This window comes from Echiichthys vipera, assembly GCF_963691815.1.
Source record: "Echiichthys vipera genome assembly, chromosome: Y".
In the NCBI taxonomy this organism is placed as follows: Eukaryota; Metazoa; Chordata; class Actinopteri; order Perciformes; family Trachinidae; genus Echiichthys; species Echiichthys vipera.
The window spans coordinates 1,065,493-1,080,765 of NC_139849.1; the positions used below are offsets into that span (position 1 = coordinate 1,065,493).

The 15,273-nt window shown below is 43.7% G+C and overlaps 1 protein-coding gene across 1 annotated transcript in view; it reads right to left on the reverse strand.

Annotated features, from left to right (window-relative positions):
- Positions 1 to 2,316: 2,316 nt before the first annotated feature.
- LOC310966194 (histone-lysine N-methyltransferase SETD5-like) overlaps positions 2,317 to 15,273 on the reverse strand; it is a gene marked incomplete at its 5' end in the record, with an annotated part of 28,237 nt that continues 15,280 nt past the window's right edge. Inside the window, 6 exons of the mRNA XM_083940052.1 lie at positions 2,317 to 2,838; positions 3,414 to 3,496; positions 6,415 to 6,536; positions 6,619 to 6,902; positions 9,090 to 9,578; positions 9,718 to 9,774. Of these exons, the coding sequence (XP_083796178.1) occupies positions 2,329 to 2,838; positions 3,414 to 3,496; positions 6,415 to 6,536; positions 6,619 to 6,902; positions 9,090 to 9,578; positions 9,718 to 9,774 (1,545 nt within the window). The 3' untranslated portion in view covers positions 2,317 to 2,328. The remainder of the gene's footprint in view (positions 2,839 to 3,413; positions 3,497 to 6,414; positions 6,537 to 6,618; positions 6,903 to 9,089; positions 9,579 to 9,717; positions 9,775 to 15,273) is intronic.

Consider the following 15,273-nt stretch of genomic DNA (forward strand, 5'->3'; position numbering starts at 1 on the left):
GCCTCCCTCTCTTTTGCTGCTGCAGCGGTGTAAACCTGCTCAAACTCTCCCAAATGAGCGCATTAATATTTACAGTTCCAGTTGTAGCGTAGCCCTTCGCTTCCCCGTTGCTATGGTGACTCGTCGAATCAGGGCTCCATTAATGCTGTCTTTTTATACTTGTGGTGCACGCGCTTAACTCCAGGTCAAACTACTCTGAGCTGATAAAACCAATTTAGGCTTAGTTAATACTATTGTAACAGACTGTAGTGACTGTTGTTGTTAATGTTAGAATTTGTCACTGTTCCAAGTGAAGCACAGAGATGTCCCACAGGTCAGTGAAGTTATATGCTGTTTTTGAGATGCTGGAAACCTGTAGTTGGCAGGGGGGGGGGGGGCTGATGAGGAGGAGCGAGTAAAAACGAGAGAAAGAAGGGTACTTTCTGTTGGCATCAGCTGCGGCCCACAGTAGCAGTGTTCAGTTAGAAATAAAAAGCAACAAACTGAATAAAGTCTCACCGCCTGATCATTGAGGGACGTTACAATATGATCTGTGTAAAAATAAAACCAACAGAATCATCTTTACAAAACAAAGAATGCAGCGTCTGGTTTTTGGAGGAACAGACCCAATGATTAGCTTTCAACCATCTGACAAAGTTGGTCACTCAGATCCTAAACATAGGAGCTATACAAATATCATGCGATAAATTCAGTGTATTACCGTATATTTTCTCCATACAAGTCTATATCTTTCTACTCGTAAGTACACATAATCATACATATTGTCCTTTTTTTTCTTTTAGACTTTATTTCTATTTCTTAAATTTTCAGGTGCTGGTTAATTTTGTGCCACAACTTTATTGTTTCAATCTGTCAAACATTCATGTAAGTTACCCCTCTGTGTGTTGGTGGACAAGGGGGAATGAAGCAGTGGGTGTAGTTGTGGATGGGGTCCAGTCTCATGACCAGGCCCTTGGTCCTTGAAGTCTTCCACACAAGTATGGCCGTTTTCCACATCAAGTCCAAAATAAAAGTCTCAGAGGGAGGAGAGGGCGATTCCTGCTGCCACCCGGCAGCATTCTGTGGAAAGGGAAGCGGCTCTCACAGGAGAACATAGCAGCTTTTTCACCCACGTTTTATAAACCAATTTTCCAAACGCTCCCTCAGAGATCCCTTCCCTGGTTTACTGGGTGCCACAGGGAAAACAAGGATCGATCAGAAAAACATACGTTTATATTGAAAAAAAATTCTGCAGGATAAAAACAAACATTTGAGCACAGGAATAAAGTTGAATTTGAGGCATCCCATCAGTGTAATATATGATTCATATGAATTTTGAGAAAAATAAAACTGATTCAACTGATATGACAAGATGAATGCGGCTATAAGTGGGGAACATAACTGGATTTCAAATGTATTGGAAAAAACAAGAATGCAGCACCATGACAACCATAAGACCTGTATGTCTCAGGTACAATATCAGAGGTCTACAGCGAAGTAGTCCTAATGTGAAATCAGAACAGACCAGTGGGGATGAGAGTACAGAAGAGAACCCAAGCAAAACAAAACATTGGAACTAACGGAGAACCTCCAGAGAAAAAGGGCCGTTTTCATGTTTATGAACTGTCAATCATATGGAATAACCCTATCCAGGGAGAAGCCCTCCTCCCCGCTTGTCAAATGCATCTTTAGAAAGGATAATTAACATATCGTCTCTGCTTGCATCATTTCCCCCTTTCCAAACCAAACAGATTTACTGCAGCACAGACTCGGCCACTCACCAAATCAAAAAAGTAACGTTGACAAAAAATTAAAAAATAAAACTCTTGCTTGCAGATAAAAATGCATCTCAGCATTTATCCAAGCTGGGTACCATGGAACTTTGTACAGACATTTGTCTGGAAGTTTTTACTTTCCTGACACTATAGAGCCCATTTGTCTAGCACATGACTGCAGTGGGGACAATTTCAAGTTACAAGTGATTTTTTTTTTCCAGAATGTGTCATTCAAATCACTTATTCCACTGATTCCGTAATGATGTCCAAAGTCAACGATTAGCTTTATGCAGAATGTGCTAATTTTTTATTAATTTTTTCTGAAAGTAAAGGAAAAAAATAAAGAAAATAAGAAAAGGAGAAATCCTTAAAGAAGTCTTTGCTCCTCTTAGGTCTCTACATTTCTCCACCCCAAACTCCCTGAGCCCCATTACCCCGCGGCTTTAGTGGTTGAGGAGGGACGCGGCTTCATACACACACGCATATCCATCCATCCATCCATCAATCAATCCACCCCCCCCCCCCCCCCCCCCCCCACACACACACACACACACACACACACTTGAACAAGGTCCTAAAAGCTTCCTGACTGTGTCCTTACTCCGGGTCCCTGAAGGGGCGAGTGCTGTAACTGACTGAGGCTTCTCCCTCGCTGTGGGTAGTGTGTCAGTCCAGTGGCTGACAGTGGCATGGAGCCAGCCTGCAACGCAGCCTGTCCCGGGCTGCAGGACACCTGCTGCAGACTCCCTCTGGAGGCCTGGGTGCCTGAGTCCAATTTAGTTTGTCCCTTGGCCCTGGGTCCTGTGGTGGGAGTCCCCACCAAGCCACTGCTGGTCAAAAGGCTTGCCTTTGAGTGGCTGCTGCCATAGCCGCGGCCTCCATCCACGTTACTGCTACCACTGGTGGGGGTGCGACTGGGGTAGTAGGAGGATGGAGGGTGGTCCTCAGGCACTCTAGGGTGAGAGGTGGAGTGGCGTAGGTAGAAGATCTGGCCTGATGAGGGACTGTAGGAACCCTGGAATGGAGAGTTGGAGGTTTGTTGGAGGAACGATGGGCTGTCGGCCTGCTGGTGGCTTTCTGATGACTGAACACACAAAAATGACACACACTCACTCTTTTCTGTTGCACATTTCTAAGGCTATATTCATTGTCATGTGAAAAACAAGAAAGTGATGTGGTTAATTCTTAATGTTATAAAATGCCAGATGGTGTCTGCAGGTACTAACTAACATTAAGATTAATTTACAAACAAATAAATATACTGTATTTCTTATGTTTGTGGGTCTAAAACAATGAATATTTAAAATGTAAATTATAAATAAATAAAATAACATGTATAAGCCTTAAATGACAGGATTCTAACTTATACTCCTAGCATTAAGTTTATGTTAATGTCATAGGTCAGACAATGCTAATTAACTCCACTGGATTGAAACGCAGCATTGGTATGGTATCATGCGTGACACATCAAATCTGAAAAGTTATCAGACACTGGGCTCAATTACAATAACAATTTAATGGAGTGTGCCTTGAATACAAATAGCACCACAGGACACAAGACAAATGGCCAGGAGTCCGCTGATTAACATTAGTCAGAAACAAACAGTCTTGTCACTGATGGTTGGAGAACAGATGATATAAATGATTTGTACAGGTTACCTGGTGTGAGTACACAGAAGGACTGTATCTGTGTGGACTCTTCATGGGAGAAGCCACGGACGCTGCCTGCAGCTCGTAAGGATCTGCATCAGAAAACACAGGAAGGAGGATCAACTCCAGCACGAGAGAAACAAGTTTGCATTCGGGAAGTTTAAGCTGTAGTACGGGACAAACATCCGCATTTACTTAGATCTAGAGTTATTAGGGCCCGAGCTCCGACGAAGTCGACCAGGACCCTATTGTAATTGGAATGATTATTATGATGATAATTATTATGATAATTATTATTATGATTAGTATGATTATTGTTATTATGATTATGATTATTATTATGATTATCATTATGGATTATTATGATTATGTAAATTATTATGATTATAATTATTATTATGGTTATTTTTATTATGATTATTATTATTGATTATTATGATTATTTTTATTATGATTATTATTCTGATTATGATGATTATTATTATTATTATGAATATTATGATTATTATTATGATTATTATTATTATGATGATTATTATTATTATGATTATTATGATGATTATTATGGTTATGATTATTATTATTATGATGATTATTATTATGATGATTATTATTATGATTATTATGATGATTATTATGATTATTAGGGCCAGAGCTCCGACGAAGTCGACGAGGACCCTATTGTAATTGGAATGATTATTATGATTATGATTATTATTATTATTATGATTATTATTATGATTATTATGATTATTATTATGATTATTAGGGCCAGAGCTCCGACGAAGTCGACGAGGACCCTATTGTAATTGGAATGATTATTATGATTATGATTATTATTATGTTTGATTATTATTATTATTACTATTATGATTATTATGTTTATTATTCTTATGATGATGATTATGATCATTATGATTATTATTATGATGTTTATTATGATTATAATGATCATTATGATGATTATGATTATTATTATGATTACTATCATCATTATCATGATTATTATTATTACTATTGATTATTATTATGATTATTATCATCATTATCATGATTATTATTATTATTATTGATTATTATTATGATAATTAAGATGATTATTATGATTATGATGATATTATGATTATGATTATTATGATGATTATGATTATTATCATCATTATGATTATTATTGATTATAATTATGATTATTATGATGATCATTATGATGATTATGATTATTATAATGATTATTATCATCATTATCATTATTGATTATTATTATTATTATGATTATTATTATTATCATTATTGATTATTATGATTATGTTAATAATTATGATTATAATTATTATTATGGTTATTTTTATTATGATTATTATTATGATTATTATTATTATGAATATTGATTCTGATTCTGATGATTATTATGATGATTATGATTATTATTATGATTATTATTATTATTCTTTTTATTGATTATTATTATGATTATTATTATGATGATTATTATTATTTTTCCTCCTCCTAAATTGCAATTTGAGGGACTAAACATGTATATCTTTTTGTTAAACTTTGCACACTGATCAGAAGTGGTGAAAAATTTTATATTTTATGGGTCTCAGTCGTGCGTGGCAGATTAGCTCGATAGCGCCCCCTTGAATATTGCCAAAGTGGAGCCCCTCAATGCGCTTTCACCTACATGTATGAAACTTGGTAGGCATGTGGAGAATGCAGAGACACACAAAATATCCTCTTGCCCTAAACACAACAGGAAGTCCGCCATTTTGATTTGAACATGTCATTTTGGTTCATTTTTGGCTGATTTTTTCAAAAATTTTGCTCTGTACTTTAACAAACTCGTCCTAGAGATTTACACAGAATGACTTGAAAGTTGGTCTGTACACCTTCAAGACATGGCTGACGCTAAATTGCAGAGCATACGCGTTTTCATCGATCAGCCTGGCCGCGACGGGCCCTCAAATTTCGCCCCCACGCCATGAAAAAGGAAGTGGTCTTTAACACTTTAAAATCATGACCATACATTGTCCAATCTGTCACTTATAGTCATAGCGCCCCCTGCTGGTAACAGGAAATGACATGTTTTATACTTTGATGTCCTCGGCCTGACTGGTTCATCACATCCTCCTCAAAAGTGGGGATGGGAGCCTTAAGACGTGATTGATGCTTCCCTGTGACCATGGGAGGATGTCGTGTAACGGCACAGCTGGGGCGGCACGGCCAATTTCGATGGAACGCCATGACAAAAGAAACTGCTGAACGTCACCCCAGGTGTTCAGATCGTTTCCAAACGTCACATGTTTGATAAGACACCCGCCCTAAACACAGATGTAGGACAATTTGGAATCATTGTCACAGCGCCCCCTACTGGCGACAGGAAGTTACTTTTTATATATTTTGATGTTCTTTTCCTAGCCAGTTGAACACATCCACCTCAAATCCTGTCAGCACAGACTTAAGACCTTCATGATGCCAGATTATGTAGCTTTTGGCTTTTCATCAAACTCTGTTGTCGTGGCAACCATCCTTCGCCGTGAAACTGCCAATTGTGCTGCCCTACCAGGGCAGATGGTTAGATATCTTTTTAAATGCCTGTGAGTTTTGGATTTGACCACCTGACATAAGGCACCAATTGGCAACCATCCTTCGCCGTGAAACTGCCAATTGTGCTGCCCTACCAGGAAGTCGCTCTAGCTCAAGCATGAATTGCCCAAACTGCACTTTATTTCCCAGAGATGTTTAGAGTCGAGGGTTGAGGACAACTACATGCCAATATCCACTAACAGACACAGCGCCATCTACTGGCAACAGGAAATCAGACTTATATGCAAAAATAATCAGATTTACATGAAATTCTCAATATCTAAAGCACATTGCCACAACTGCCGGCAACCAGCCGGCTCCCCGACATGCACTGGGTGCGAGGGCCTGTTCATCGCTGCTTGCAGCTCTATTTCTAATATATATTCTAGTTTTCTCAGTCAACCCAAAGTTTCTAATGTGGTCATACCAGACTCCTTCTCTGTAGAGCCATCACTTCTCTTGTAAATCCGCTCCATCTTGCTTCTTAGAACTTGCTCCAGAACCCCTTGACTCCCTTCCCTTAGATGTTCAACAGTAGTGGGATCCATCCTTGAAAAAACACAAATCCAAAGAAATGACATGCACTGAAAGATGTCTTAAATTTAGTGAGTTGTCATTCTGGGCTTCTCACCACTGGTTGTTACTGTCCTGGCGTCTGGACTGCACTGAGCCCTGGTGGTCCGGAGGACTGACCTCCTCTATCTGTGGGATGGAGGAGCTGGGTGCTGAGGAATAGAAGGAGCTGTGTGGGGAGGCTGGGGATTGCATCTGCTGATGGCACTGGGGATGATGGGAGTCCTGGCTGTAGTGGGAGCCAGGCTGGGTGGGGGTACCGCCCAGAGACGAACTGCTTCCGGCTGGCTCTGAGTCGCGACTGCTGTCCTGCTTCCTCTTGCGGTACTCCAGCAAAGACACCTGGGGCAGCAGGAGAGGTGCTATGAAATAGCAGCTATTGAAGTCCTGACACTCCGATGTGCAGGGTTAACAAACAACTCCATGTCATTCACATTGATGCTGGGCTACTGACTGAATCCCATCATTCACCAAAACTGCACTGTGTGATGGGCAGAAAGCATGCTCCACACCAGAGAGGACTCACCTGGAAACAGTGTTTACAACGTCTCAATATGACAAAAAGAAAAACACACCTGAATCACCATGGAAATTACCTTTGACATGAAAATGGCACTGTTTGCATCTCTAATGTCGTCCCATTCTGTTACCATACTTGTAGTCATGAGAAAGACTCGTACTGCAGCTCACTTAGCTCTAGTAAAGATAGTGGCGATGTTCATAGCCACCAAGCAGCACTTATACTGGCTTTAAATATTATAAATATATTATAGAATTTATACATCTTATATGGGTTTTAAGCAGCAACAGCTGAAGGGACAGGTACAGCATTTGAGGAACATTTCAACAGGTTGCTGATTCAAATCAGTCCACAGTTGTTGCACTACGATATGATGCAGAAAAATAAAGTTATAATAAAGTTTATCAGTTTGAACATTAAATATATGTAGTGTATTCAATTGAATATAAAAAACAGCATTCAAAATTGAAACAAGTCATAGCTTTCCTTCAATGTATTAACTTTGGTTTATCAGTTGCCATGATGGGTTAACTGACCCAATTCAGACTGAACAATTAATTTGAACCACTTCTTGATTTTAACTCTTGGTAAGCGAGACTCTTATGTTCACGGTCACTATGTGTCTTGACTTTTCGCCACTTCGGGTCCGTCCCCTATATGATCCCCTCTTAAATTCACACATACATGTTTCTATTACACTTACACTATTACACACTGCCCTCACAACAAGCCTGACTCAGAAGTTGGACGTTCCTCATTTCCAATAACAAAGAAACGCAGCATAACCAACAGTGACAGCTCCACCGACAGACCAACCGCTGTAAGCAGTGTCACTAACATGGTGGTGTATTTACATTTAGAGAGGGAATGTCTCAACAGACACACAGATTGGAATATTCAGCAAAAAGGCAACAAGTGCTTTCATTAGTGGATCATATGATCAATCACCATTCTTTAAAAGATAAGAACACACAAATAACTAGATAGAGTATAACTTTAACCAATGATTCCAGCCCTCACATTTAAAGGACTATGATGTGCCTTGCTGCATAAACATTGGCGCAATTTAATTGAACAAACTGATGAATCATGTTACTGTGAAAACATCCTTGATTTACCCTGAGCCCCAGAACTTTCCCATGGTGCCTTCTGATGTTGCATGTGAAACACTGGTCAATTTAGCCTTGAGGTGGTGGATGGAGTAATGATCACAGAGCCATGGATGACATGAAGAAAAGATACATGGGCTTCTTTGCAACACCATCATGAGAATTCATGAGCCACCAGCCTTCTGTGTTGAAGGCGATGGATGAACCTTTACACATTTCAATAGATTGGACAGAATAATGTAAAACTGCTGCTCAAAACTATAGTCGCTAGAGTCGCATAAACTAATGTTTATGCATTCGATGTAGGTTTGGAGGAGGGGACAGGGCTGTTGGAGCATGGGGTGGGTGTTTTATGCAAAGAAACAAAATTTACATGCACACTTCTAAAGTTGTAGGGAGAATATTAACCATATTTTGAACTGGCCTGTATTCACTTCTTACAGCTATAGCTTTGTAATCTGGCTTCCCTGTCAGCAGACTTATGGTATGCTGGTTGGCCCTCTGCCTTGGAAGAAAAGTGGAAGAGAGACTTGGCAAAAAGTGTCTAGGAGCAGCGAGGGGGAGGAAGGGGACTGAGGGGGAGGATGTGGATTGGGGGGGAGTGGCGCTACAAAGTTGAAATAATTTCAGATAGACATAAAATGGTTAGATATCTTTTTAAATGCCTGTGAGTTTTGGATTTGACCACCTGACATAAGGCACCAATTGGTATTGATTTAAGACAAAGTCAACAAGCAAACATAGAGGAAGGGGATAAGCAAATTATGAGGTTTGGCTTTTCAGTTTGCACAGATCACACTCAAAGTCATTCGTGCCTGAGAAGAAGAGATGAAACGCTGAAAAACTATGTGGTTCAAAAAAATTTTTTACAATCCAATCGTAAAGATGTGGAGAACTTGCCTTCTTCTTTTGTTGTGGGTTACTAGTGTGAGGTGGCGTGCCCCTATCCGGGTAGCCTCCGCCATAATGATGCTCGCCGTAGGGTGACATGGAGCCGGGGCCTACATCTCCCAGCAGCATTTGACCGCTTATGGAACTGTGGGAGGACTCTGCTGGGGAAAAGCCACCTTCTGACTGGGAGAGTTTACGGTCTGTGGCCACGGGGTTCCCCAGGTTTGCGTTGAGGGGCGAGCAGGTGTATATGAGGTTGAACTCTGTCCTGAAGGCCTGCTCCCTATTTTGGGAGGTTAGGTCTGAGGAAGGACAGGTCATTGGGTTTAGGGAACTGGTCCCTACAGATGATGGGCCTTGGGAATTGTGGCCTGAAGGGCCTCCAGGAAGAGAGAAGTCATCTGAGGTCACAGCCACAGGGCTCTCCAAGCTGGATGGGAGTGAACTGAAGTCAGGGAACTGAGGCAGAGGGATTTCAAAGTCAGTCTGAAGATATGGCTGAAGGTGGAGAAAGAACACAGACAAATGGAGGACAGGGGGAGAGGACAAAAATACATTTGAGTATCAAGTCAGCAGTTAGTAGCATTGAACTTTACACCAGCAATCAGGAGTTTGTGGCAGAGAGATTGGAACGTACCTCAGGAGAGATGGACTCCGGCCGGTGAATGGGAGACACCTCAGGGGATGATATGTTCTACACAGAAAAGAAAAAGCTTTTAGAAACTTCATAGTGTCAAACACACATGGTGTGTCTCAAATATAAGTTATAATTGGAAAAGCCTGCCCAGGTACAAGTTTCATTGTTAAGTGTGTTGGTGCTGAAATCGAGCCGTTTGTCACTGATTAATCCAAAATTAAGATTTAATTACATCAAGCACCAAAAGCTTAATTTGCAAACAAAAATTAGTTTATCTTCAGTGATTAACTGTGTTCCCCAGGTGTCATTTTGAATAGCTACAAACGCTAAATAAACTTGAGGGGAGGATTTACTAATTAATTAATGACACTAAATAAACATATCTGCAGGGTTCCCACACACTTCTATGGACAAAATTCTAAACTTTTCCATGACTTTTCAAGGACCCATAATGATAATGATGGACTAAGAATGGTTCACAAAGACTCAATGGACAAACAACGAAGAGGAAGCCCGGGGCCCCAGTCTGGAGCCAGGCCCAGACGGAGGGCTCGCCGGCGAGCGCCTGGTGGCTGGGTTTGCCACGGAGCCCGGCCGGGCACAGCCCGAAAAAGTGACGTGGCACCTCCCTCCTCTCCATCCTGTGGGCCCACCACTCGCAGGAGGAACCACTTGGGTCGGGTGCGCTGCTGCACGGGTGGCAGTGAAGGTGAGGGGCCTCGACGGACCAGACACGGGTAGCAGAAGCTGGCTCTTGGGACGTGGAATGTCACCTCTCTGTCGGGGAAGGAGCCGGAGCTTGTGGGAGCGCTACCAGTTAGATCTGGTGGGGCTTACCTCCACACACAGTCTCGGTTCTGGAAACGTTCTCCTGGATAGGGGTTGGACACTATTCTTCTCTGGAGTTGCCCAGGGTGTGAGGCGCCGGGCGGGTGTGGGGATACTCACAAACCCCCCGCTGAGCGCAGCGGTGTTGGAGTTCACCCCGGTGGACGAGAGGGTCGCCTCCTTACGCCTGCGGGTGGTAGGGGGGAAAACTCTGACTGTTGTTTGTGCATATGCACCAAACAGCAGCTCAGAGTATTCAGCCTTCTTGGAGACCCTGAATGGAGTCCTGCATGGGGCTCCGGTAGGGGACTCCATAGTTCTGCTGGGAGACTTCAACACCCACGTGGGCAATGATGGAGACACCTGGAGAGGCGTGATTGGGAGGAACGGCCTCCCTGATCTAAATCCGAGTGGTCGTCAGTTATTAGACTTCTGTGCTAGTCACGGATTATCTATAAATAACACCATGTTTGAACATAAGGATGCTCATAAGTGTACGTGGTACCAGAGCACCCTAGGCCAAAGGTCGATGATCGATTTTGTGATCGTATCATTTGATCTAAGGCCGTATGTTTTGGACACTCGGGTGAAGAGAGGGGCAGAGCTGTCAACTGATCACCATCTGGTGATGAGTTGGACCAGAGGATGGGGGAAGATTCTGGACAGACCAGGTAAACCCAAACGAGTAGTGCGGGTGAACTGGGAACGTCTGGAGGAGGCCCCTGTCCGAGAGATCTTCAACTCACACCTCCGGCGGAGCTTTTCTGGCATCCCTGTGGAGGTTGGGGGCATTGAACCGGAGTGGGCAATGTTCAAAGTTTCCATTGCTGAAGCTGCAGCGGTGAGCTGTGGCCTCAAGGTCTAAGGTGCCTCAAGGGGCGGTAACCCTCGAACATCGTGGTGGACACCGGTGGTCAGGGAAGCTGTCCAACTGAAGAAGGAGGCCTTCCGGGATATGCTATCCCAGAAGACTCCGGAGGCAGTTGCAAGGTACCGACAGGCCAGAAGGGCTGCAGCCTCTGCTGTGTCAGAGGCAAAGCAGCGGGTGTGGGAGGAGTTCGGAGAAGCCATGGAGAAGGACTTTCGGGCGGCACCAAGGTGCTTCTGGAAAACCATTCGACATCTCAGGAGGGGGAAACGGGGAACCGTCCAAGCTGTTTACAGTAAAGACGGGACGCTGGTGACCTCAGCCGATGAGGTAATCGGGCGGTGGAAGGAGTACTTTGAGGAACTCCTTAATCCGACTAACACGCCCTCTTTGTAGAGGCAGAGCTGGAGGCTGATGGGGAATCATTGTCAATATCCCTGGCGGAAGTCACTGAGGTAGTCAAACAACTCCACAGTGGCAAAGCCCCAGGGGTTGATGAGATTCGTCCAGAAATGCTGAAAGCTTTGGGTTGGGAGGGGCTGTCTTGGTTGACACGCCTCTTCAACATTGCATGGAAGTCTGGGACAGTGCCAAGGGAGTGGCAGACCGGGGTGGTGGTTCCTCTTTTTAAAAAGGGGGACCAGAGGGTGTGTGCCAATTACAGGGTTATCACACTACTCAGCCTCCCTGGTAAAGTCTACTCCAAGGTGCTGGAAAGGAGGGTTCGTCCTATAGTCGAACCTCAGATTGAAGAGGAACAATGTGGATTCCGTCCTGGACGTGGAACAACGGACCAGCTCTTCATTCTCGCAAGGATCCTAGAGGGGGCCTGGGAGTATGCTCATCCAGTCTACATGTGTTTTGTGGATCTGGAGAAGGCATATGACCGGGTCCCTTGGGAGATACTGTGGGAGGTGCTGTGGGAGTATGGGGTGAGGGGTCACTTCTGTGGGCCATCCAATCTCTGTACACCCAAAGTGAGAGCTGTGTCCGGATCCTCGGGAGTAGGTCGGATTCGTTTCCGGTGGGGGTTGGCCTCCGCCAGGGGTGCGCTTTGTCACCAATCCTGTTCGTGATTTTCATGGACAGGATTTCAAGGCGTAGTCGTGGTGGGGAGGGGTTGCAGTTCGGTGGGCTGAAGATCTCGTCTCTGCTTTTCGCAGATGATGTGGTCCTGATGGCATCGTCGGTCAGTGACCTTCAGCACTCACTGGATCGGTTCGCAGCAGAGTGTGAAACGGCTGGGATGAGGATCAGCATCTCTAAATCTGAGGCCATGGCTCTTAGCAGGAAACCGGTGGATCGTTACTCCAGGTAGGGAATGAGTCCTTACCCCAAGTGAAGGAGTTCAAATACCTCGGGATCATGTTCACGAGTGAGGGGACGATGGAGCGTGAGTTTGGCCGGATAATCGGAGCAGTGGGGGCGGGGTTGCAGTCGCTCTACCGCACCGTTGTGACGAAAAGAGAGCTGAGCCGGAAGGCAAAGCTCTCGATCTACCGGTCAATCTTCGTTCCTACCCTCACCTATGGTCATGAAAGTTGGGTCATGACCGAAAGAACGAGGTCGCGAGTACAAGCGGCCGAAATGGGTTTTCTCAGGAGGGTGGCTGGAGTCTCCCTTAGAGATAGGGTGAGAAGTTCAGCCATCCGTGAGGAACTCGGAGTAGAGCCGCTGCTCCTTAGCGTTGAAAGGAGCCAGTTGAGGTGGTTCGGGCATCTAGTAAGGATGCCCCCTGGGCGCCTCCCTAGGGAGGTGTTCCAGGCACGTCCAGCTGGGAGGAGGCCTCGGGGAAGACCCAGGACTAGGTGGAGAGATTATATCTCCACACTGGCCTGGGAACGCCTCGGGATCCCCCAGTTAGAGCTGGTTAATGTGGCCCGGGAAAGGGAAGTTTGGGGTCCCCTGCTAAAGCTGCTGCCCCCGCGACCCGACCCCGGATAAGCGGATGAAGATGAGATGAGATGAGACAAACAGAACTGTATAATTTACTCCAAATGTGATTTACTGTATGAAAATAAACAGAAACCTTTTCCAATCTCATACAGTCGGTTATGTTCATATTCTCTTCAAATATGTAGGCCCTTTATTTATTTAATTTTAATGCTTTACAAGCACTTGTATCATTCTGGCACAGGCTTTCAAACATGAGGGGAAACTGTACTGGTTGTACTAAAAGTGAACTCTTTATATATGTGTCTATACAGTCATGTCTGCAACATTAACAATTAACAAAAAAAAACCAAACAGACAATGGGTGTTTTTATAGAAAAGCCGTCACATTGGCGGCCAGGCATAGGTGGCAATTTGCCATCCTGTCTATGTGAAAATGAGGCGTAATATTCCTCCTTTCCCAAAAGACAGCTTTCTGGGATGGGCTTTAACATGTGCCATGACGTGAAGCACAATGTGTGACATACATCATATGATCTTCTGAAGAAGTAAGCACTGTGACACCAGTGTCATTTTCAAACAACAATGGCGAGGGAGCAGGAAAGTCTGTGGTCTGATGCCCTGCACATTTGATTTGAGGATGAGTGGACCAGTTTAAGAATGTCCCTCCACTGGACCTCAGTTATGTCTGTCCCCAAATCCTTTACCCATGCATTTCTACTGGGGAATGGGCTCAGAAGAGCAATCCTATTATAAATGACATATCAGTGGTTTGTGTTGTACGTTGAGAGACAGGAATTGGTCCATTTCCTCTTCAGGGAGGTTCGGAAAATGTGGGAATTGCTTTTGGATAAAAAGTCTCATTTGAAGGTATTGAAAAAAGTGGCTATTAGGCCGGCTGTATTTGACAAAACATACATGCAAAGGACACAAAAACACCTTTGTCATACAGGTCCTTATGATCATATGAGAAACGCAGGGTCAGTGCAGGAAGGGAGAAACGCATAGTTATTCAAAACTGGGGCAAGGATCAAAGCCCTGTGCAAGCCGTACTGCTTCCTGGACTGGATCAGAATTTAAATGTTATTGGCAGCAACCTGATTAGGTGAGACCTTGTGGGCAATTATGGGGAGCTGTGAGCAATTTGTAGGATGCAGAGAGCAGGAGGGAGATGTTATCTCAGTATGAGCCCATGGCGGACAGACGTCTACAACTCCACCACAGAACCAATATAAAAGTTTATGAATGTTGCAGGCCCAGAAGTAGTGGCTGAAATTAGGGAGTGCTAGTCCCCCTTCAGGTTTAGGGAGTTGAAGAATATGTTTTTTGATAGGGGCTGGTTTATTCTGCCAAATAAAGACGTTGAGTTGTTGGTCTAGATTAGTAAAATAACAATTTGATAAGACAAATTGGGAGGCGTTGAAAAAGATACAGAAACTTTGGTAAAATGACCATCTTAATAAGATTAACCCGGCCTGCAAGGGACAGGGGGAGGCCCGCCCATCAAGACGAGTCTGATTTGCATTTATCTAATAGTGGCTGGAAGTTCTTTTCAAAAAGGTCTTTTGAAAAAACACCCTCAAATATTTGAACCCCTTGTCAGCTGTTTTAAAGGGGAATATGGATTGTGGGAGTGATCTCGCCAAATTGGTGACAAAAAACTCACTCTTCTGAATATTCAACTTATACCCCGATATTGTGCGAACGGATGTGTGGATTGAAATAAATAAGAGAAGGTCAACGGCATATCAGTAAAGTTTAAGGTCTAGACCAAAACGAGTGATGCCTTCAAACTCATTCTGGTTTCTAAGCCAGATGGCTAATGGCTTGATGGCTATGTTGAACAACAAGGGTGAGAGCGGGCAGCATTACCGGGTCCCACGCCTGAGAGGGAAACATGCTGGACGGACGCTGTCAGTGTTTACAGATGCAGAGGGGGTTACATACAGAAGCTTAACCCAAGAAAT